Raw genomic sequence first — 25,603 nt, 5'->3', positions numbered from 1 at the left:
ATCTAGTGGACAAATGTCAGAGAGCCACAACCAAAGGACTCCCTCTGCTGTGGGCATAATTAGGCAGCTGATGAAAGCCCACAGTCTCCACACCAGCAGCAGCGATCACAGCCTGCCCCTTCTCTCTAAGTGGCGGCATTGGGCCTCCCTGGAAGGATTGGGTCTGGCCATCTCTCCCGCTTTCCTGGCATGTATGCCACCTTCACAAATGGAGGTAATGGCTCCTCTTCTTCTGCCGGAAAGTCAGGAGGCAGTCAGAGTCAAACTGCTGCCCATTCTTCCCTCACATGCCCCTGTGAGAAGGGGGGACCCCCGGGATCAGCAGCGCCATCACCAACCAGAGAGAAAGGCAAACAAGTGTCTATGGCTCCTCCAATTGGTGGTTCATGTTCAAAACACAAGGACAGCAGCAGTTGCTGCCTTTGTGTTGGCTGCACTCTCTAGTGGTGACCACTGGATGGCATGTTGCTTAGAGCCCCGAAGCCTGGAAATGCCTCCCGAACATGGAGAGGGGACTCAAACCATGGCTCACACTCTTGGCCCCTGTGCGGCACCAGCAGCCAGCATCGTGGAGGCAGAGGGAATGTGCACAAAGACTTCAGTGAGTTGACACAACCCCACCTTAAGCAATTATTTGCTGTGCAGCAAGTCTGAGGACCAGGATCTTACAGATTACTCTCTTGCCTGGTTTACCTTGGGTGGGCCTGTGTTCATTGTTTTATACAACTAGGATCAGACACTTGTGTGACATATTTACTAGGCCAGAAGAAGCAAAAATAACAGAAAAGGAAGATGTTATTTCTTCGGTGTGGTCCAACTTGTGGAAAGAAGTGAATGCAAACTCTTGTTGTGAGGTCTGTATTTTTTAAAAATAATGAGACAAATTCTTCTGAAACTGTAGAGAATATAGGATCTTTCTATATTGAAAACAGAATGAGAGCGGCAAAACTGCGGTCATCCTAGCAACAACAACAAAGTTTATTATACCGTCAACAGACCTTTCAGTAATACAGTCAGTAAAACAAAATTTAGCAATTGTACTGTAAAAAACTTTTTCCTAATATCCAGCTGGTACCTTTCCGCCCTCAATTTTAACCCATTCTTGTGACTCCTCTGCTGCCGACAGGAACAGCTCCCTGCCCTCCTCTAAGTGATGGCCCTTCAAATACTTAAAGAGAGCAGTCGTGTTCCCCCCCCTCAACTTCCTCTTCTCCAGACTGAACATTTCCAACTCCCTCGGTCTTTCCTCATAGGGCTTCGTCTCCAGGCCCATGATAACCCTCGTCGCTCTCCTCTGGAGCCGCTCCATTCTGTCCACATCCTTTTTGAAGTGAGGCCTCCAGAACTGCACACAATACTCCAGGTGTGGCCTGACCAATGCCGTGTACAGCAGGAACTATGAAATCTTGTGATTTGGATGTTATGCCTCTGTTGGTACACCCCAAGATCACATTAGCTTTTTTGTCGCTGTATCACACTGGCTGCTCATATTTAATTTATGGTCCATCCGTACCCCAAGATCTTGTTCATACACACTGCTACCCAGAAGTGTATCCCCCATCCAGTATGCCTGTCCCTGAGCTAGTGGCAAAGCATTGCAACGTGCTAATGGAAAAGCTGTCCTATATTTCTGGTACATTTAGATCCAAAGTTAAAGGTGAACAAGGCCTCTGTGCCACAGTGTGCACATTCTGGTAATCCATATTTAAAACCCTGTGCTTGACTGCTGCCCTCTCCTTCTCCAGATGGTATGACAGTAAAGCCAAGCACTGTTCAATTTGAGGGGGGGCATAATCTGGACCAGGGGCCTTCCTTAGTTTCAGTTGGGCTTCTCTGGCACTAACCAGCTGTTCTTGGGCATTAGGGCTGTAAAACAAATTTCGGTTCGGGTTCAGGTGGCTTTGATTTGGTTTGGGAATGCCGATTCCCGAATCGCCCTGATTTGGATTCGGGGTGATTCTGCTGAAATTCGACATTCCCGAAATGATTCAGGCATTTAAATGGTATTTAAAGCCATTTAAAGCCATTCAATGCTTTCTGTGGTTCTGGGGGGCATTTTTTGAGGTAGAGGTCCCACACTTTCAGGGTAGCTTGAGGGGACCCTCCTTGCAAGAACCCCTACGTTTGGTGTGGATTGGGTCAGGGGATCCTGAGTTAGGGGGTCTGAAGGGGACTCCCTTCCAGACCCCATAACTCCAGATCTCCTTACCCAGTCCTCACCAAACCTGGGGGTTCTTGCAAGGAGGGTCCCTGCAAGCCACCCTGAAAGTTTGGTACCTCTACCTCCAAAAATGCCCCCCCAGGAGATGTGCAAAAAATCCTCCCATACATAAATAGCCAAGGAGAAACAATGGGAGGTTTTGCCTTGGATTTGCCGCTCTCTAGATGCACATTTCCCCCATCTGAATTCTCAAAACTCAACAGTAAGCCCCCATGCAGAGTTTGAGAATCTGCCTGGGGAAAATGTGCATCTAGAGAGTGGCAAATCCAAGGCAAAACCTCCCATGCATAAATGACCAACAGGTCCATCCGCCCGGGTCTCTCGAGGAGGCGGCCGGGTGGGTCTTTAAAAACATCCCTGCTCCCAAGCCTGGAAGCACAGATCTTTTTAAAGTGCCACCCACCCATGTCCCTGGGTCTCCCAGGGAGTTGGCTGGGTGGGTCTTCAAAAAGATCCCCGCTCCCAAGCCAGGAAGCGCGGATCTTTTTAAAGAGCCACCCGCCTGTGTCCCTGGGTCTCCCGGGGAGGCGGCTCGGTGGGTCTTTAAAAAGATCTGTGCTCCCAAGCCTGGAAGCGCAGATCTTTTTAAAGAGCAGCCCGCCCGTGTCCCCCGGAGTCCCAAGGAGGCCAGCGGGTGGGTCTTTAAAAAGATCCCCTCTCCCAAGCACCTGGGAGAGTGGGGGTGGGGTGGGGAAGGCAAGGTGATCCTGGCCCCTGCCGGGGCCAGGAGCCCCCGGGAGAGTGGGGGTGGGGGTGGGGGCGGAGGGAGGCAGCCAGGTGGATCTTCAAAAAGACCTGCGCTGCCTGGCTTAGCAGCGCAGATCTTTTTAAAGGTCCACCTGGCTGCCTCCCCGGGACTTCCCGCAGAGCTCTTTCTTTTTTTAGGAAGGTGAGAAACTGCCGAATCGGGCAGAAATCAGACTGTAACAGACTGTCCAGTTCTCGATTCACCCTTGTAGTTCCACTTAATTCCCCTGATCGCTACCTGCAAGTCTGAATTTAAGGTGGTTTGCCTAAAGTATAGATGAAACTTTTCTGAGGAATTAAGTTAAAGAAGCAGGGGCATATGATCACTCTCAGGACAGTTGTCAAGTTCAGTGGGTAGTCCATATTTGGAATTCATCAACAGATTTACATTTGAGTTCCTTAATAACCCTTGGACTGGATCCAAACACTTTCTGGACCCATCAGGACCAAAGACTCTCAGTTTCCCTAGTAGTCCTAGAACTTCATTTCTTGTTGCCTTTTATACATGGATAAAAGTGGCCCCTTGATTTTCGCCTTTCCAGCAAGTTTCTGAAACATTGTCATTTAGCACCAAACACGTATCTTCTTGCAGCCTATTTTTGCTGAGCCTATCTTAGCTCAGAGGCTTCTAGCACTGACATACAGACTTTGTTTCCATCTCTAAGGATCCTCTCCTCCTTGGCACTTGATTTTCCTTGTACTGCCCTGCTCTCGTTTTTAAGTTCTAGTCTGCTCCCACCACTGTTACCGTGAGTATTTACCATACTGTCCCTTAGGGGTAACTTGTCCCAAACTGGAGGCTCCCCAGCTCCTGTCAGCATTCCCCCAAAGAATTAGTTTAAAATCTGCTCTGCCACCTTTTTGATGTTAAGCAAAGCCGCCCAGTTCCCTTTCAGTTCAAGTGAATCCCGTCTCCTTTGTACCAGTTTGACTTGTCCCAGAAAGTTCCTCAGTGCCTGACAGTGCCTAACAAATTGAAACCTTTCCTCCCAGCACCACTTTCTCGTCTATGCTTTGAGCTTCCTACCCTCTGCCCTCCCACCTCAAGACCATCAATCTCCATAACAGCAGGTGGACTGTTATTATGGCAGTCGGACCTTAGTCACAGCCCTGAAGGTATCGTCCTTGTACCACTTTGTTTCGGTCAGTTTCTCGAACCTGGCGATCCTCCCTCAAGGGAACTGATCTTTTCCCTGAGAAGCAAGTGCCACAAGCGTGAGCACACAACAAGCATAAGCCCGCAATTATTGTCCACTGGCAAATAACTGTGTATGGCGCTCTTTGTGAAAGATAGTCCCCCACCCCCTGCTGGCCTTCTGTGTGCATTGGCTGCTTTGGCTGTTTAAAGCTGTTCAGGTTATGCACATTCCAGCACCAAGAAACATAATTCCTTGCCCTGTTGTTGAATTTGCACAGGAGGTTTGCTTGTGCATCCTTTCTCGAGAAGCGATGTCTCTGGGGTGATTTGCTGCTCCCCATCATGTAAAACTCCCCTTTTAGCACACCCTGTTTGCACACACTGCTTGCATGAAACCAGGAAACCCGTGAGGCTTAAACATCCTTTTATGATGACATGGGCAGGTCAGTGGGAGGAACTGGCACACCGCTTAATCAAGGGGCTTGTTTTGTGACTCCATGGGATTGGCCAACACCTTCAGAAGAACTTAGAGACCCTTAAACCCTGCTTCCCACCACGGCCAGAAATGTGTGCAAATTTTAAGAATAAAAGGACTTGCTTTCAAACTGCATTTCAGATTCCAGGGAAATGGTCCTTGGCAGCACAAAAGGAAAAGTGCACCAATCCTTGCTCATTTCTCCACCCCTTTCAAAACTTGACACTATGCTCATGCTACAAGAATCAGGCAATCTTTCTTTCTTTCTTTCTTTCTTTCTTTCTTTCTTTCTTTCTTTCTTTCTTTCTTTCTCTCTCTTTCTTTCTTCTCTCTCTCTTTCTTTCTTTCTTTCTCTCTTTCTCTCTCAGTGATGTAGTGTTCAGAGTGTGGTGTGGTGGTTAAAAGTGGCAGACTCTAATCTGGAGAACCAAGTTTCATCCCCCACTCCTCCACATGACCAGCAGACTCTAATCTGGTAAACTGGGTTGGTTTCCCCACTCCTCCACATGAAGCCTGCTGGGTGACCTTGGGCTAGTCACAGTTCTCTTAGAGCTCTCAGCACAACCTACCTCACAAGGTGTCTGTTGTGGGGAAAGGAAGGGAAGGAGATTGTAAACTGGTTTGAGTCTCCTTAAAAGGTAGAGAAAATCGACATATAAAAACCAACTCTTCTTCTTCTTCTCTCTAACCTTCTCTCCTGCCCTTTCTCTTAGAATCATAGAGTTGGAAGGGACCACCAGGGTCATCTAGTCCAGCTCCCTGCACAATGCAGGAAATTCACAACTACCCCACACATTTCCAGTGACCAGAAGATGGCCAAGATGCCCTCTCTCTCATCAACTGCCTGAGGTCACAGAATCAGCATTGCTGACAGATGGCCATCTAACCTCTTCTTAAAAACCTCCAGGGAAGGAGAGCTCACCACCTCCCGAGGAAGCCTGTTCCACTGAGGAACCGCTCTAACTGTCAGAAGATTTCTCTCTCTCTCCCAGCCATTCTCAGTCTCAACCAACTCTCCTACTTTGCTGTCTCTCTCACTCATTCTCCTCTACTCACTGAGAGCTCCTGCTGCTGCCTCAGTCCTCCCTTGCTAGTCAGCCACTGTCTTCATCCTTTTGCTCCTGGACTTGTGCCATTTCTCCCACTCCCTTTTCTGAATCATGAAAGCCCATTGTTGGTCTTTCCCACCTCTTCTCTGCTCATTCTCCTCTTAAGCTTGACTTCCCTTTCTGTTTTTCATTCCCCCCCCCACCCCTTCTCTTCCTTGCTCCTCTTATTCCACTTCTATCCTGGAGAGACCCCCCACACACACACACACACATCCATGGGTGGGTTCCATTGCAAAATAAAGGGCTGGATCCAAGTAGCTTTTCTGCTTGTGAAAAAGGGGAGATCACTGAAGAAGATCACCCTTTGATCACCAAAATCACTTTGCTGGGGATCATGGGATCTGCATAGTGGGATAGGGAGGTTGCAATAAGGAGAGGAATTGGCCAAGAGCAGGCAGACAAACTTGCTGAATCCAACACAAACCACTGCTCTACATGAAGTGATGTTCCTGTTGGCTCACACTGGCCACAGCCTATTTCCTGCCTCTACCTTCCCATTCATTGCCCTTTGTGTGTGAATCATGCACTTAATTAACAAAAGAGATGGTATGTTTTTAATATTCTTTAATTACTCTTAATTAAAGAGGCTGTGGCTAAGAGATTACAAAGAGCATAGTTGAGAGGGGCTGCTCACCTGCTCTATCTTTCATACTCAGATTTTGGTCCAGAATTTTCAGCTAAGTGGCAGCTTTCTCCGATGCTTCTGTGATTAGAACTGTGAAGATGGACAGACCCTCTGCTTTTTCTGGGCCACAAGGAGATCAAGCAGAGAGCAAAGCAGAGAATGAAGACCCAGGAGCACAGCTGAACATTTTCACCAAAGCACAGGAATTCTTTCGGATCTGTGATGTGGAAGGCAAAGGGTTCGTAACTCGCCATAACATGCAGGTAAAACAGCACAATCACAAATGTATTTATGTGAGCAGGAACCTCCAAATTCACCTTGACATTTCACGTGACGCAAACTCTACTCCAAAGTTCTATCACATTTTCCCAGCGCAGAAAGAGTTTCTTTAACACACACAGATTCTCAACAGAACACAGTTTCTGAGAGATTTAGGATGATAGCCATGGCGTAGCTTGATAAATTACCTGAAATAAATTTTTGTGGGCCCCAAGTAATGTTGTGCAGAGTACCTCACTAAGACATTTTGCTGATCTAATCAAATATCTGTTTTGATTCACTCAAATTTCTTGGGATTTGTGTGTGTGTGTGTGTGTGTGTTTGTGTAAGCTGGAACTTGCATGCATCTTGAATTTCTGTTTCTAGAAAAAGTTAAGTGAAAAGTCTTGGCTTGTCTTAAAAAAAATTGTAGGCATTTTTGGCTATAAGATAAAAGTGGGATATACATATTCTCAGTAGTAAAACTATCTCAGTGATGATAATTCACAGTGGGTAGCCATGTTAGTCTGTCTGCAGTAGTAGAAAAGGGCAAGAGTCCAGTAGCACCTTAAAGACTAACAAAAATATTTTCTGGTAGGGTATGAGCTTTCGTGAGTGCTGTATCTGAAGAAGTGAGCTGTGGCTCACGCAAGCTCATACCCTCCCAGAAAATATTTTTGTTAGTTTTTAAGGTGCTACTGGACTCTTGCCCTTTTCTGCTACTGCAGACAGACTAACACGGCTACCCAAGTCAGCAGTGCAGATCGTTCAGTACAAAGGTGATGTGATCTCCGCATCCAAACCCTGACAGCAATCTGGTCATTGCATTTTGGACCTGATGAAGTTTGCAGACAATCTTCTAGGACATTCCCACACAGAGTGTATTGCAATAACCTTAAAGACCGCCTGCTCCATGATGATGATGATGATGATTGATTAAGATTGATTAAGATTGATAAAAATTTATATCCTGCCTTTTCAACCCAGTCAGGGCCACCAAGGCAGTTAACAACTAAAAACAGAGTAGTATACAAACCCATCTTAAACCAAATTAATAATCAGAATGAAATCATCTTATATTCTAATAGTGAAGTAAGCCAAATCTTTGAATACTTAAATCCAGTGACTGGAGCTGTGATCAGGCAAGACAGACCTTTCTACAAACCTGAAAAGGGCCCCAGGTTTGCAGAAAAATGTGAAATCTAAAAAAAACAAAAGCAAAGTACCTGTAGCTTTAAGCAACAGATTCCCTCAGTGACTGTTGCTAGGCAACCATAGCATTCCAGGCTTAAGCTTCTGTGAGTAAAAAGGCAGGGGGAGGGGGCAGAGTACTTTCCAGGCCAATTTTAGCCTTTGAGAGAGTCACTGGGGCCAGGCCTGGTGAAGGTTGCCAGTTTGGAAATTCCTGGAGATTTTGTGGTGAAGTCTGTATTTGGGGAGGGAAGAAGCCTCAGCTGCATTTAATGCCATAGATTCCACCCTCCAAAGCAGCCATTTTTTCCAGGGGTGGGGCAGATCTCTGTTATCTGGAGTTCAGTTGCAATTCTGGGGGATCTCCAGGTCCCACCTCGCCAGTTCATAACTCTGGCCTGCCATCGGGCCAAGGAGGGGGGAAGCTCGTCCTCAGCTCCAACCCGAGATCCTGGCGATCCCTCCAGGGCTCCAGCCAGGGATTGAAAATCAATCAAAAGAAGTAAGAGGGGATTAGTGCCGCAATGTAAGCACTTGTCCCGTGACAATCCCATAAACAACATCCACAGACAAGTAGTCCAAAAGAGAGTTGATTTATTGGAAAATCCACAGGTTAACAGCAGCTAAGAATCAAGGCGGCACTAATGAGAACTATAAGCAGGGTGCAGGGGTATATAGGAAAGAGCACAGAACAAGTCAGGATGCCATGGTAACCCCCCTCCCACCGAGGTAAGATTCCCATGAAGTTCAAAGTCAAAATACATAGTTGGCAGTTGTTAGAGTTGACCTTGGCCGGCACCTGGAGAAAGCACAACATCTTTTGTCAGACCACGCCTGGCATTCTCTGCACACAGCCCAGGCTAGGCCTGACACCAGCAAGCAACATTGGTGAGATTGGCAGCAGACAACAAGCAAGAGAAATGGATTATTGACTCTTGCTTCAACTGTTTTTGTCAATGATAAGAAACTTTTAATGAACTCACAGCAATCGTCTTTAGGACATGTACGTTTAGCAGATGGACGTTCTGCAACTGTCACATGCCAAGGGAGTGTGAAGTTTGAATGTTTGAACTATTGTTTTGATAATGTTCTCTGTGTACCCTCTCTTGAGACCAACTTGCTTAGTATAAGTGTGCTAGATGCAGCTGGGTTCAGTGTAATGTTTAAGGATAAGAGCTGCAATATTCTTAGAGAGAACAAGGTGATAGCAGTTGGAAAACTGACAAACAATGTATATGTGCTTGAGAACAGGTCAGTGAAAGCACAAGCTGTTGTTAATCAGAGTCCACATCACAAATGTATCCATTTATTACATCATCGATTAGCACATGTAAGCTGGGGCACCTTAAATAAAACGCTCGCCCTGTTAGGCAAAGAGAAGGTGGAAGGGTGGAAGTCATACCTAGACTGTGATGTGTGTAAACAGAGTAAATCAAAGCACATCCAGTGGCAAAGAAAAGTGAGAGAATGACTGATACTCCTTTAAAACTCGTACACACCGATTTAGTGGGTCCGTTCCCAAATAGCATATCTAAAAGAAGGTTTTTACTTGTATTGGTTGATGATGCCACAAGGTTTACATGGGTGTACCCACTGGTAAAGAAGTCAGAGGTGTGTGAAACAATAAAAATGTGGGCCAAGAATGTGCAAAGACAAATAGGGCAGAGTATTTGTAAAATCCAAAGTGATTTTGGTGGTGAGTACATGTCTAGTGAATTGGCCAAATGGTTCAAGCTTCAAGGAATAGAGCATAGAGTTGCAAATGTTGCCATGCCACAGGAGAATGGAGTGGCGAAAAGAAAGGCTGGAATTCTACAAACAATGATTAAATCAATGTTAGCAGATGCAGAAATGTCTATGGTGTTTTGGGCAGAAGCAGCCAAGAATTCTTGCTATATATTGAACAGAGTTTGGACCAGTGCAACAAATAATATCCCTTATAAAGCTTTGTATGGGAAAAATCCAAGTTTGGATCACATCAGAAATTTTGGTACCAAGGCATGGGTAAATATCCCATTGAAGCAACGTAGAAAAGGTGGTGCCAGGGCTAAGAAATTAACATTCCTGGGGTATCAGACAGGAATGAAAGCTTACAGATTTGCTGATAATTACAATGCGCTGAGTTTTAGTCGTTCAGCTAATTTCTGTGAGGATGCAAATTGGGCCAAGATACATGCTAATGAATTACCATCTACTGTGTTATTGCCTATGCATAGTGAAACAGATAATATGCCAGAGGTAAAACAGGAGGTATATTCAGATTCTGAGAGTGTACAAAGTACAGACCTGAGCACAGATCAGAGGGAAGTGCCTAGAGTATCCTCTAGATCAACTAAAGGTATCCCCCCTCAGAGGTATGGCGTGGTAGCAAATCATGTGTTTGTAAAGGTGCCAAATAATTACAATGAGGTGTTAACATTGGATACTGAAGAAAAAAATGCTTGGCTAAAAGCTATGTAGGCGGAATATAACTCATTAGTGTCTAACAAAGTGTTTTCCTTATCTGAGTTGCCAACAGATAGAAAGGCAATAGGATGTCGTTGGTTGTATAAGCTTAAGAACCTGCCAGATGGAAATGTTAAATGTAAGGCAAGACTTGTAGCGAGAGGTTTTTTGCAAATAGAAGGACAAGATTTTTGTGAGTCGTATGCACCCACTATATGCATGGAGATGATTCGAATAGCATTGACCAAGGCAGGAGCAGAAGGAATGTTTGTGAATCATTTCGATTTTGACACAGCTTATTTAAATGCACCCATAGAGGAAGAGCTGTATCTAGAGCAGATTCCAGGGTTCAAATGTCAGAATACTCAAACAGTGCTGAGATTGCACAAGGCATTGTATGGTTTAAAACAATCAGGACGTGCTTGGAACATATGTCTGAAAGATACTTTGACACGGAAAGGTTTTAAACACAGTGTGTCAGATCCTTGTCTGTACAGTATAGAAATATGTAGTCAAACCTGTTATTTACTTGTTTTTGTTGGTGATGTGTGTCTAATCTATCATACCAAGGAACAATTGAAATGGTTTGAGAAAACTATACAGGAGACATTTAAAATGAAGCATCTGGGGCCAATTCAAAACTACCTGGGAGTGCATGTAACCAGAAATGCAAATGGTTGGTTTGAATTGAGCCAAGAAACAAAAATCAAGGAATTACTGACCAAATATGGCATGAGTGAAGCTCATGAAGTAACAACCCCAATGACAACTAGCTATAACAGAGAGCCTGTCAGAGGTTGCCTTTCAATGTCTTTGGTTCTAATGTCAGAGGTTGCCTTTCGATTCCTTTGGTTCTTCACTGAATGTCTTCTGAGTCTTTGCCTAGCCATGCTTGGGCTGGCCCATACAAGTGGTCAGGCTCCTGACATGAGTTAGGCCAGTGTGCGCATGTTTACTTTGATGTTCATTTGCTTTGAGATTCCCACTCCTTGTTCCTCCCATGCCCCGTTATCTATCTGTTTCCCAGGCCGTTTGAACCTGCAGCTGTGATGTAATCATGTAACCATGCTTTAAGTTATGCCTTGTAGCCTTGCCCGTCATTAGCAGCTTTGAAACTGCAAGTTGCCTTAGCTTGACCTGATGCTTCTACAATAAAGTTTACCTGCTTCTGACTTGGCTGTCTGAGTGAGTGACTTTTTGGGAATTGCCCAGGTTGGCTGGAGAACCTGACAGAGCCAGATGGTGAATTGTTCCAACAAAAGCAACTATATCAATCATTAGTAGGGTCACTACTGTATATATGTTGTTGGACAAGGCCTGATATATGTATATACACTGGTTGCATAGAAAACTAGCTTGTCCTTACCAAAAAGACTGGGTGGCGACAAAAAGAGTTCACCGATATTTAAAGGGGACAATGTCACATAAACTGATACTGAAGGCAGATAAAGAAACATTATTGAAAGGTTACAGTGATGCGAGTTGGGGAGAATACATTGATGGGAAATCGACATCAGGGTATGTATTATATGTATTGGGAGCATTGGTACAATGGAAGTCTATCAAACAGACTCATGTGTCCGCAAGTTCATGTGAAGCAGAGTATTCAGCTTTGAGTGACTGCATAATTCAAACTGAATGGTGTATGCAATTGCTAAATACCAATACTGATAATGTGTGATAACACTGCAGCATAGCAGTTAGCACAGGATCAAGGTGTGCGTACCAGAAGTAAACACATTAACATAAGATATCAAAATGTGCGTGATGCTGTAAGCAAAGGGTTTGTAACTTTGCAGCATTATAACACTGATAAAAATGTAGCAGATATTTTTACCAAATGTTTATCTGCAGAGAGGTTTCAATTCCTGAAAAAAGAACTATGTATGTCAAACTTTGATTAGGGAGGCGTGACAACATGTAAATATGTGTAACTAGTCAGCAGTTTGAACAGTAGATTAGACTGATCTAGTTGACAGCTAGTGTCATGTGACTGAGCCAGCCTGGACCGGCTTGAACGGCCTGAAAAGGGAATTTCCAGTATGACTCACAGTGACACAGCAAATGTATGTGATTGGTCAACTGTATGGCTGTAAATATATATAAGTCCATGAAATACGTGCAGATGTGTGGTGGTGGAATTACTGATGTATGGCGGAGCAGTTTGTTGGAAAAAACTGCATTCTGGACTGTGTAAATACTGTAAATAAATTGTACATAGCAGTACTGGTGTGGACTGAATTGCTGCCAGGTATACTCCTGCATTCCAGCTCAGCTGCGCGCGTCAGTTAGAGCTTCAGAGTAGGGTCTGGGAGAACCAGGTTCTAATCTCCATCTTGCTATAGAAGCTCACTGGGTGATTTTGAACCACTCAAATAAACTTTCAACCTAACCTACCTGGCAGGGTTGCTGTGAAGATAAAAAGGAGGAGAGGAGACCAATGTAAGCTGCTTTGGTCCCCACTGTGGAAAAAGACCGTAGTTTTCCAGGGTAGAGACTGCAGGGGGGAGGAGATGGAAGACTTAAGACAGATGAAGGCAGGTGGGCTCTTGGGTGGGAAGGAGGTGGGGCTGGTAGGTGGGGAAACTCCTGGAGATTTGAGGGGTGGAGCCTTCGGAGAGTGAGGTTTGAGGAGAGAAGGGACCTCGGGGTTGGGGTCTAATGCCATAGGCTCCACCCTCCAAAGCAGCCATTTTGTGGTGAAGTCTGAGGAGGGCTGGGGTTTGGGGAGAGGAGAAGCCTGAGCAGGGCGCGGTGCACCATAGAGTGCCCGCTCTCCAGAGCAGCCGTTTTCTCCAGGGGGAGAAGATCTTTGATCTTCTGATCTTCTGGAGTTCAGTTGTAATCCTGTCCTCTCGTCACGCACGTGCGCCTGGCTCAGTGGCTGACACCATGCAACAGGGCCCCATGGGGTTGCCAGCTCCCACTTAGTGACCGGCGGGAGGTTTTTGGGGTGGAGCCTGAGGAGGGCGGAGTTTGGGGAGGGGAGAGGCTTCAGTGCCATAGAGTCCAATGGCCAAAGCGGCCATTTTCTCCAGGTGAACTGATGTCTATCGGCTGGAGATCAGCTGTAATAGCGGGAGATCTCCAGCTAGTACCTGGAGGTTTAGCAAACTGAAGTTAGCGTGCTGACAACAACTTAGCAAACAAAACAGCTACGACATGCGAAAAATACAAGTGGTATTAATTTATCATATCCACTGTAGTATAAATAAACAATTGGTTCTGTATGCAACACTTGGTATACTGATATAAAGAAGTACAAACTTGTCAATAACAAGAATTAATACATATTAAATGTTTTAGAAAATACACTGTGCATAATAGCATGTGTAGCTTGTCTCTTGTCCAAGAGGAGAGTTTTTTCTACAGGTGTCCGGTAACCATCTGTTTCGGCTTATAACAAAGCCTTCCTCAGGGACCACTAAATCATAACAAAATAATTTTATACAGTATATGTAACGCAAAGAGGCATAAGGAACAGAATACAAAAAACACAAGGTATAATATACACAAAGTAAAATAGAGTACTCACACGCTTGCTGTTAATAACTTGCTTGCGCGTTGGCAAAGTAGCTCAGTCATAACACTCTATTTAAGCATTGCTATCACCTGAAAAATTCCTGCTTGTAGAGCCTTCACATTTAAAGATACAGTTACATTATAAAGTCATGAGAACAATTAAAGATACAGTTATATAAAACCATAGGACTAGTGCAAAAAGCTATTACAGAAAGCATGCCAAATCCATAGAGGTGTTTAACGGAATTCCTTCCATATTCCATATTTCTCTCAAAGATATGAGTAATAAGCTTTCTTGCCTTCTGTAATCTGTCCAAGGCTGTCAGTTACTAACAGATGTTCACAAAGTGACAAATGTAAACAATAATTGTGTTTTATGAGTTATATAGTTAAACATTGTGCTACAGATCTCTAAGTAGTCTCATTTAATGCGTATTTTCCTAACGAATGTGATCCCAATCTTAAATTAAGCGGGGAGGGCAATATGGAATATGGAAGGAATTCTGTTTTTAGACGTTTATGTCTATAAAAAATTAAACGTAAAATTGGGAGTGTGTCCATTTATGAAAAAAATGGCACGCAATACCTTACTACATTATAAGTCGTTCCATCCGCCCCATTTGAGGGATAATCTCCCATACAGTCAAATGGTTCATTTAAAAAGGAACTCCACAGAGGAAGAGGATTTTGCAAGGTCAGCTCAACAATTTGAACATGATTTAATACAACGAGGATATCCTAGGAATGTTATACAGCAGGCTAAATTTAAGACAGACTAAACTGAGGAAAGATTTGCTAACTCAGACTATTAAACAATCCCCTAAACGTGTCACTTGTGTACTACAATACACTTCAATGTCCCCTCTGATTAAACGTGTTGTGCTTAAACATTGGCATCTTGTTCAGCATCTCCCAGGCTGCCAGTTACCACCACGTATGGCTTATAAGCGTACTAGATCTTTCAGGGACTTGTTAGTTAATAGGATACCACGTCCACCAATAACATCTACACTACCCAAAGGAAATTTCAGATGTGGCTCTTGCCAGAGTTGTAGATTCATGTTAACTGTTAAAGAAATCACGAACCCAGTTACAGGTCGCAAATTTAATATAAACAGCTTTAATAATTGCGATTCTAAAAATCTTATTTATGCTGTCAAATGTGCATGCCAATATTGGTATATTGGTAAGACACAGAGAGCAATAAAATATTGGATTAGCGAACACCGATCTAGGGTTAGGAATTCAGTATTAGAGGCCCCTTTAACCCAACATTTCTTAGATAAAAATCATAGTGATGAGGAACTTTCATTTTTTGTGCTCTGGCGCTTTAGTGCTACAACTAAGTATGACAGGTCTAATATAGACCTTATATTAAGACGCCAGGAATCAAAGTATATTCAATTCTTTGATACCCTAGCTCCCAAAGGGTTAAACACCTCTATGGATTTGGCATGCTTTCTGTAATAGCTTTTTGCACTAGTCCTATGGTTTTATATAACTGTATCTTTAATTGTTCTCATGACTTTATAATGTAACTGTATCTTTAAATGTGAAGGCTCTACAAGCAGGAATTTTTCAGGTGATAGCAATGCTTAAATAGAGTGTTATGACTGAGCTACTTTGCCAACACGCAAGCAAGTTATTAACAGCAAGCGTGTGAGTACTCTATTTTACTTTGTGTATATTATACCTTGTGTTTTTTGTATTCTATTCCTTATGCCTCTTTGCGTTACATATACTGTATAAAATTATTTTGTTATGATTTAGTGGTCCCTGAGGAAGGCTTTGTTATAAGCCGAAACAGATGGTTACCGGACACCTGTAGAAAAAACTCTCCTATTTTATTGCTCTCTGTGTCTTACCAATATACCAATATTGGCATGCACATTTGACAGCATAAATAAGATTTTTAGAATCGCAATTATTAAAGCTACACATGCTATTATGCACAGTGTATTTTCTAAAACATTTAATATGTTTTAATTCTTGTTATTGACAAGTTTGTACAAGTTTGTACTTCTGTATATCAGTATACCAAGTGTTGCATACAGAACCAATTGTTTATTTATACTACAGTGGATATGATAAATTAATACCACTTGTATTTTTCGCATATCGTTGCTGTTTTGTTTGGTAAGTACCTGGAGGTTGGCAACCCAAGGGCCACATAGAAATCAATTCGAAACACAAGGCAGTAAAAAATACAGGCATAAAATAATCCCACAGAAACTGTGGGCATGCATGCTAACAAGATCAATAGGGTTGCCAGGTCCCTCTTTACCACCGGCGGGAGATTTTTTGGCCAGGGTCTGAGGAGGGCAGGGTTTGGGGAGTGGAGGAAATTCAGTGCCATAGAGTCTAATTGCCAGAGCAGCCATTTCCTCCAGCTGAACTTATCTCTATTGGCTGGACATCAGTTGTAATAGCGGGAGATCTCCAACTAGTACCTGGCGGTTGGCAACCCTAGAGATCTGAGTTTCTAGCATTATTCATATTATAATTTATTAAAATTGTTTAAAACAAATCAGGTTTTTAGTTTTTAGTCTCTACTTTTAGGGATTATAAAAAAATAACCAGATTACCCAGTCTCGCCAAGAGATCTTACTTCTTTTTAAACCTCTGCATTCTAAGACTTCAAACTAGAGAAATCTGATTTGCTTCTCACAGGAGTGCTTATTTATGGAGAAAATTATCAATCTTATCTTTCTCTAAGTTTGGCTTTCACAATCATGTGACTATATCTAAATATCTGGTTGGTTACTCCAGAGATAGCAACACAGGTGCAAATAGCCAGTTAGCAAGTGCTTATGAGATCATCTGAGATACTGTCAGGAGCAGGCCATGAAGGCAGTTCATGGTTGCGCTCCCAGGTGTTGTTTTGCAGCTCTCTCCAAGGCCAGATTAGATCACCAGTCTGTGCCCCGTGTTTAGACTTCATAGATTCCTTCAGTGTGGGAAATGCCAAGTACTCCTTCCTGCCTGGGAGGGGGGGTTGCCTGGGTTACTGGTTATCTCATTGCTTTGTATATATGCCAAATGCCTTCCCTTAGCCCCTCACTAGTAACATCCTGAATATGGCTTCTGTAATCTGTAGTGCTTAACCAATAAAACTGCTTTCGTGGACTTGCCGTCTGCTGGAATCTGTTTATGGGATTTGCCACAGGACTAGAGCTTACATTATGTTACTTGTCCTCTCCATTGGATTTAATTGCTGACCTTGGCTGAAGCCCTGGAGGTCCTAGAGGAGACGCTACGAACTGACGCGGAGGCCACCACGCTGGTTTGGCTGGTGAGTGATCAGTGGTGTCACCTGGCAGAGACGACCCCCTGGACGACCCAGGATGCTGACCTACGGGCTCACGATGACCTTTTGGACCTGGATGTGTTACTGGAAGAGACCCGGTTAGCGCAGGAGGACCTCGTCTCACTAACTCGGTTGTTGACTGAGCTGATGCTCAGCGAGTCATGACGGGAGTCGGCAGCCCCTGTCCAGGGACTCGGATCTCACGTCCCGATGGCGGGGACGCCAGAGGGAGACGTTCCGTTAACTGTCCCAGATCCCACCGCATGCTACCGGGAAGCACAGAGCATTGCTGCCCAGACGGTCCTGGCTCTTATGGACTTACTGCTAAACACTGCGACAGTAGTGGAAGTAGAGAAAGTTTTAAACCCGGAGTTTGGGCTTTCTTCCGCGGATCTGGCTCAACAGGTTCAACCGCTGTTGGGTCAACACAAGGAAATCCAATTACTCTTGGAGCAAGTGGCCAAACCAATTGTGACGGCCGCCGCGGTCGCCAAACTCAAGGCGAACTGAGCGCTCGCTGACCAAAAGCGTGCGGAAGAGCAACTGTTGGCGGAGGCGGCCGCCGCTCGGGCACGAGCAACGGCAGAGGCTGGAATCCCGGTCAAAAATCACTGAAGGAATAGACTGGTCTTTTCCTTCCTTCTCCTGGGGTTCTCCAGAGCTAGGGCAACCCCGAGAAGTAGCACGCCGACGTCGGCTCGCCTTCCCTCCTGATGTCCATGAATATGAGGAAGAGGAGACCGAATACCTCGAGGAAGGCGACTGGAATACCAATTACCGGGTCAGCCAGGCCGACGGACTGATACTGGAGAGGAAATCCATGTCTTGCTGGTTCAAAACTGAGAATCCACCCCAAATACCTGGAAACAAGCAAACAGTATTAATTCCTAAACCAAATTTGGATTTATCGGATGTTAAAAATTATAGACCAATTTCATTACTGAATAATGATTATAAACTTTTCATAGCTATTTTAGCAAATAGATTGAAAATTGTATTGAACCAGGTTATACATGAGGATCAGGCTGGTTTTCTTCCAGGAAGATTGATTAGTCAAAATGTTAAGAGTAGTACTAGATCTTATAAAATATGCAGAATTTAATACTACCCCTTTTGCAATGATATTTTTGGATGCAGAAAAAGCGTTTGATAATGTAAATTGGAAATTTATGAAAAAAGTATTAGAATATATGGATTTTGGGGGGAAAATTCAACTAGCTATTGGAAATATTTATACTTATCAAACGGCTAGGTTGTTGATTAATGGGAATTTAACATCACAATTTGAAATTCAAAATGGAACAAGACAAGACTGTCCTCTTTCACCTTTATTGTTTATTATAATGTTAGAAGTGTTATTGAGGAAGATTAGAAATAATATAGATATAATAGGTTGTAAAATTGGAAGAAATCATTTTAAGGTTAAAGCTAATGCAGATTATTTAGTTTGTTTTTTAACTAACCCTATTAGTCAAATTGCAGAATGGAACAAAATGGTTGAGGTTTATGGAAAACTTGCAGGTTTTAAAATAAACAAAAACAAAACAAAAATATTGGTTAAAAATATGACATTTTTGCAGCAACAAGAACTATCAAAATGCACAGGTTTCTCTATTGAACATAAAATAAAATATCTGGGTATCTGGTTAACCTCAAATAATTTTAATTTGTTTAAAAACAATTATATTAAGATATGGCAGCAAATTACCGTAGATTTGAAAAATTGAGGGAAAATACCTTTATCATTATGGGGTAGAATTTCAGTAATTAAAATGATGGTTTTACCCAAGATGCTTTTCTTATTTCAAAATTTACCAATTATAAAAGGAACCAAAATATTTAAAATTTGGAAAAAAAATATTTTAATTTTTTTATGGGGTAAAGAAAAACATAGAATAGCATACAATAATCTGATCCAATTAAGGGAAACAGGAGGTTTAGGGTTACCAGATTTAAGAATGTATTATGAGGCATCCTGTTTCGCTTGGTTAAAGACTTGGATTATGTTAGAGAATACTAAATTTTAGAATTAGAGGGCTATAATTTACATTTTGGATGGCATGCTTACTTATGGTATGATAAGGAAAGGGTAAACAAAGATTTTAATACTCATATTGTTAGAGTTGGATTATTTCAAATTTGGAAAAAATATAGAAGGATTTTGGAAAATAAGACCCCGGGATGGGTTAATCCAGTAGAAGCTCATATGAGACGAGGGATACATTTAAATTTAGAAATGGACATATATAGAGAAATTATTGAATGGAAAGAGGGAAAATGGGTTTTAAGAAGTAGAGAAGAACTTAATATTAAGGATTGGTTTTTGTATTATAGATTAACAGATATATTTAATAAAGATAATCAGGTTGGATTTAATAAAAACAAATCTGATTTGGAAAAAATATGAATAAAAGGAAATAAAGGACTGATAGGAAGAATGTACAAATTATTAACTGAAACTAATTTGTGTGTGTGTTAAGTGCCGTCAAGTCGCTTCCGACTCATGGCGACCCTATGAATGAAAGTCCTCCAAAATGTCCTATCTTTGACAGCCTTGCTCAGATCTTGCAAATTGAAGGCTGTGGCTTCCTTTATTGAGTCAATCCATCTCTTGTTGGATCGTCCTCTTTTCCTGCTGCCCTCAACTTTTCCTATCATGACGGTCTTTTCCAGTGACTCTTGTCGTCTCATGACGTGACCAAAATACGATAGCCTCAGTTTAGTCATTTTAGCTTCTAGGGTCAGTTCAGGCTTGATTTGATCTATAACCCACTGATTTGTTTTTTTGGCAGTCCACGGAATCCGTAACACTCTCCTTCAACACCACATTTCAAAGGAATCTATTTTCTTCCTATCAGCTTTCTTCACTGTCCTGCTTTCACACCCATACATAGTAATAGGGAATATGATGGCATGAATTAATCTAGTCTTGGTGGCCAGAGTCACATCCTTACACTTCAAAATATTTTCTAGCTCCTTCATGGCTACCCTTCCCAGTCTCAATCTCCTTCTAATTTCTTGGCTGCAGTCTCCCTTTTGGCTGATGGTGGAGCCAAGGAATAGAAAGTCTTGAACAATTTCAATTTCCTCATTGTCAACCTTAAAGTTGTGTAATTCTCCTGTAGTCATTACTTTTGTTTTCTTGATGTTCAGCTGTAGTCCTGCTTTGGCACTTTCTCTTTTAACTTTCAGCAATAGTTGTTTCAAATCTTCACTATTTTCTGCCAATAATGTAGTGTCATCAGCATATCTCAAATTATTAATGTTCCTCCCTCCAATTTTCACTCCACCTTCATCTAAATCTAATCCAGCTTTCCTAATTATATGTTCTGCATATAGATCGAAGAGATAGGGAGATAAAATACATCCCTGTCTGACACCTTTGCCAATTGGAAACCATTCCGTTTCTCCATATTCTGTTCTAACTGAGGCCTCTTGTCCAGAGTACAGGTTGCGCATCAAAATGATCAGATGTTGTGGCACACCCATTTCCTTTTAAACCTTAAAACCAGCCATAGCTTTTCATGATCCACACAGTCAAAACTAATTTAGAAGAAATAATTAAACCAGTTATGATAAAATGGATGAAGGAGTAGGATTTAATATTGAATTGGAAATACGGGAAAATTTATGGAAGAGAGAATTTAAATTCACAATAACCAATGAAATTAGAGAAAACCTATATAAAATGTTTTACAGATGGCATATAACCCCTGTGATGATATCTAAAATGAAAAAAGGAGGTACGGATTTATGTTGGAAATGTGGAAAGGAAAGAGGTACATATATGCATGTATGGTGGTTATGTAAATTTTTTAAAAAATTTTGGAAAAATGTTCTTAGGGAAAGTAATAATTTGATTAATGGTAGAGTAAAAAGGAAGCCTGTATTTTGTTTATTGGGAATTCCACAAAAAAATATGAGTAATAATGATAGGGTTATTTGTCAATATAGTTTTGCTGCTGCAAGAATTGTAATAGCTAAAGTTTGGAAGCAAGTGAATAAACCTTCAATTGCTGACTGGAGAGATAAATTATGGAATGTATATGAGGATGGCCAAACTAACAGAATTCCTACACGGAAAGAATATGGAAGAATTTAAAAAATCATGGGTAAAGGCCGCCACATATTGGGATAAACTGGCAAAAATGAATTTTACTATTTTAATTAGCGAGTTATAGAAACTAGTTTTAATATTTTTATATTATACTGTTAATAGGTATTTCATTATAAAAACTGTTTAGACACTTCTTTGGAAGTTGGGTGATGGGTCACTTTTTTAAGGTGGGTGGAGGACGAAGGGGTATCTTTGTGGATTTTATAATTTAGTAATCATGAATGTAATAATTAGTATATAAAGATACTCTTTTGTATTTTCTTTTTGTATTTTTTTAGATTAATTTTATTGTATTTGTTTGTTTTGTGTTATAAAAATTAATAAAAAATTATTTAAAAAAAGAATGGATTTTACTGGCGGAAGAATTGGAAAGTCATCGCCAGTTTATTTCGCTTGCCCGACAGCAGGCCAGAGAGGGGGAAAGTCAGAAAAACCCTCCCAAGCCGGCCGCTCCTCAGGCCCCACGGAGGCAGGCTCTACCTCCATCGGACCGAGGGAGCCTGCCTCATTTGCGGTACTATGCGCCACTTCATGACAGGGTCTGCTGAGTCCCTCTACACAGCCGGCGGGGACTCCTCGCGGGAAGGGGCCGCTCGAGGGAGAGGTGCAGCGGTCGAGCGAAACATCGCTCCAAGACGGAAAACACCCCCAGCCCTACTCGTTGGAGAGGTGACAACGGACCCGTCGCCAACGGACCCGTCGGGGTCCAGGATTACAATTTCTACCCTTGGAGAGGTCAGCTCTGCTTCCTGTGAAGAGGGTGACCACTGGAACTCCCCTGCTCTTTACCTGGAGTCTCCCCTTGAACCACCAAAAAACGGACTGGGTCTGCGATAGAGGGGGCAATACCGCAGACCCCTGCAGGAGTTCCTGCGAAGCCCGGGGCAAGGCCCGGAGCCCCCTTCATGGTGAGTGAAATGGAAGAGACTGTGTATGTAGATGTCTCATTACAACACTATAGAAAGGGTCCTCAATTACAAGTGAAAGCCTTAATTGACTCTGGATGTGCCCGCTCGTTAATAAACGAAACCACTTTTAAGGCACTCCAGGTGAAGTCAGTCCCTCTGCCTGCTCCAGTCCAGTTCACCCAGATGGACGGCAGTGACTTCAAAGGGGGCCCAGTAGATCATCGCACTGATGGGGTGGCGATGGGAATTGGCCACCACTGGGAACAAATCAATTTTACTATTGTGCCTAATGTTAGATATGCGGTGGTGTTGGGAGCAAATTGGCTCAAAGGACACAGTCCCACCATAGACTGGGACGCTGGGACTTTAACGTTTAACAGCCCGTTATGTGAATTGCACCGTCATAACGTGGCCATTAAAACCGTAGTCACGCCAAGCCCTGTTCTTGCCTCGGACCCCTCCAGTCCAACCCACTTACCCCCCGACTACCAGGACTTTGTAAATGTATTCAATGTGCAGGAGTGTGATATTTTACCTCCCTACCGCCGGACTGATTGTGCTATTGAAGTGGTGGGGGATGACAAACTACCGAAAAGTAAGATTTACCCAATGAGCCCTACAGAGCGAACAGTGCTCCGTGAGTTCTTAGACAAAAACCTGGCTCGTGGTTTTATCCGGCCGTCCACCGCCCTGTTCGGCACCAGCCTTTTTCGTAAAAAAGAAAATGGGGGATTTGCGTTTGTGTATTGACTTCTGGAAACTCAATGCTGTTACTCAAACAAATGCCTACCCCATCCCCCTCATTTCTGATCTCTTGGGACAATTGAAGGAAGGACACATTTTCACTAAATTGGATTTAGTCGAAGCTTATTACAGAGTCAGAATTCGGGAGGGGGATGAATCTCTGACAGCTTTCTCCAGTTGCTTTGGAATGTTTGAATTTATGGGGATGCCGTTTGGATTGAAAGGGGCCCCAGGGGTCTTCATGCAACTCATTAATGAGATCCTCCATGACCTGCTGTTCAAAGGCGAGGTAGTTTACCTGGATGACATTCTTATTTACTCCAAAACCATGGCGGACCATGTTACTTTGGTCAGGGAGGTGTTGCAACGTCTTAGAGATCATCAGCTCTATGCCAAACTTTCTAAGTGCGAGTTTCACAAGAAGCAATTAACCTTCCTAGGATATGTTGTCTCGCACCAAGGACTGACTATGGATCTGGAAAAGTTGCGAGCTGTGCTCAGTTGGGAACCACCCTCTACTCGCAAACAGGTCCAGAGATTCCTCGGGTTTGCAATTTTTTACAGGGCGTTCCTCCCTCATTTTGCTCGAATCGCTCTACCCATCACGGATCTCCTTAAGACTAAGGGGAAGGGAGATTCGGCCACTTTACCCAACGCCCGGGTAAAGTGGAACCCCCAGTGTCAAGCCGCCCTCGATAGTTTAAAGCAGCTCTTTACGTCCAAGCCGGTCTTGCAACACCCCGACTGCACTCAATAGTTCATAGTTCAAGTAGATGCTTCCGATGTAGCAATGGGGGTTCACTTCTGCAATGGGGGGAGGATCGACACTTGCGTCTGTGCGCTTATTTTTCCAAAATGTTTACCCAATCTGAACTCAATTGGGCTATTTGGGAAAAGGAAGCAGCTGCTGTAAAACAAGCCCTGACTGCGTGGAGACAGTTTTTAGAGGATTCCACTGTACCTTTTGAAGTGTGGTCCGATCACAAAAATCTGCTCACCCTAATGGAGGCCCGCAAACTGTCCGCAAAACAAGTGCGGTGGGCGGACTTCTTTGCCCAATTCCGATTCATCCTGAAGCATGTACCAGGGAAGCAGAATCTACTGGCTGACGCCCTATCTAGACTTCCCCAATGTCCCACCAAAGTTGACCGACCCACAGAGTCGCTCTTCACTCCTGCCCAACGGGGTCTAGTGCCCACTCTGGCTGTACAAACCCGTTCTCAGACTCACTCCCTGCCGCTGCCGCTTCCAGAGGGCACGAGTGACCCATGCCCAGACGAGCCGGTGATGCCACCCATCTCGCTGCCTCCCCACTTGGAGCGATCTACAACCATGTCTCCCAAGGCACGGGGACCCGAGCACCCTGTTCAACTCCCCTCCATTCCAGTATCAGCTCCGTCCCCGGTCCAGTTGCCCACCGGCACTACTCCAGAGCGGGTGGAGGATCTCTCCGAGTCCTTTAGAGACACTCTTCTTCGTAGTTATCAGACGGAACTTTCCTCACAGACCCTTCCAACCTCTCTAGTTAGACGTGGTGATTTTTGGTTCAAGGGGTCTAAACTATATGTACCAGAGGTATTGCGGGGGGAGGTTTTGGGTTTGGTTCATGGTGCCAAAACTGCCGGACATTTCAGATTCCTTAAGACGTTACATTTGCTTAGAAGGCAATTCTGGTTGGCGGGCATTTGATCTGATGCGGACTCCTTCATCCGCAGCTGCCCCATTTGTGCAGCGGCCAAACGGGTGCAGGGAAAACCGCCTAGACTTTTACAACCATTGGAAACCCCCTCTAAGCCTTGGGAAGTGATTGCGATGGATTTCATGACGGATTTACCCCTCAGTGGGGGAAAGACTGTACTTTGGGTGATTACTGATCTGCCCTGCACAGGTTTCCCTTCTGCCCAGAAATTGGCCCGCCTCTTTGTGTCACATGTCTTCCGTCACCATTCCTTCCCACGCAAGGTGGTGAAGGACAGGGGTTCAAATTTTGTGGCCAAATTCTGGAAAGCTTTCCTCAAATTGGTGGGAGTGGAGCAAGGACTATCCAGTGCCTTCCATCCCCAAACGGATGGTCAAACCGAACGAGTAAATGCGGTCTTGGAGTGTTATTTGCATTGCTATGTTAATTACCATCAGGATGACTGGGTGAACCTGTTGCCTTTTGCCGAATATGCTTATAATAATGCGGTTCACCAATCCACAGGGTTCAGTCCATTTCAGATTGTCTATGGTAAAGAGTTTAATCCTGTGGGCCATGTCAATGTGTCTGAGGAGGAAGGGAGAGCTGATGTGGCTGAATGGGTGCGTTCCATTCAAACCACCTGGCCATGGCTGGTCAAAAATCTGGAGCGAGCCAAACGAAAGTACAAAACTCAGGCTGACAAACATCGTTCCCCCGGTAAGGAATACAGGGTGGGGTCTCGTTTATCTGTCCACCAAAAACCTGTGATCCACCCTCCCGTGTGATAAGCTCAGTGCCAAATACGTAGGTTCATTTCCTATCTCCCGGATCATTAACCCAGTAACTGTAGAACTCTCCTTGCCCAAGTCTCTACCGAGAGTCCATCCTGTGTTCCATATCAGTCTCTTAAAACCGTACATTCCTTCCCAAAAATGGCATCCTGAGCCACAACCTGAAGTGCCTGAAATGGTGGTGGGGGAAGACCATTTTGAAGTGGCTAAGATACTGGATTCCCGCTTTCGCTACGGTGTCCTTCGATACCTGGTCCTTCAATAACATTTTGCTCCCACCGAAGATGAATGGGTGTGTGCCCATGATGTCTCTGCCCCCCATCT

General features: G+C 43.6%; 1 protein-coding gene across 1 annotated transcript in view; it reads left to right on the top strand.

The window, feature by feature from the left end:
- Positions 1-6,413: 6,413 nt before the first annotated feature.
- Positions 6,414-25,603, top strand: part of CRACR2A (calcium release activated channel regulator 2A) — a 93,921-nt gene continuing 74,731 nt past the window's right edge. The window contains exon 1 of the mRNA XM_056855753.1: positions 6,414-6,578. Coding sequence (XP_056711731.1) covers positions 6,414-6,578 — 165 coding nt within the window. The remainder of the gene's footprint in view (positions 6,579-25,603) is intronic.

This window comes from Euleptes europaea, chromosome 9, assembly GCF_029931775.1.
Source record: "Euleptes europaea isolate rEulEur1 chromosome 9, rEulEur1.hap1, whole genome shotgun sequence".
NCBI lineage: Eukaryota > Metazoa > Chordata > Lepidosauria > Squamata > Sphaerodactylidae > Euleptes > Euleptes europaea.
The sequence above is the reverse complement of the archived record's forward strand: the minus strand, read 5'-3'. Positions and strand labels throughout refer to the sequence as shown.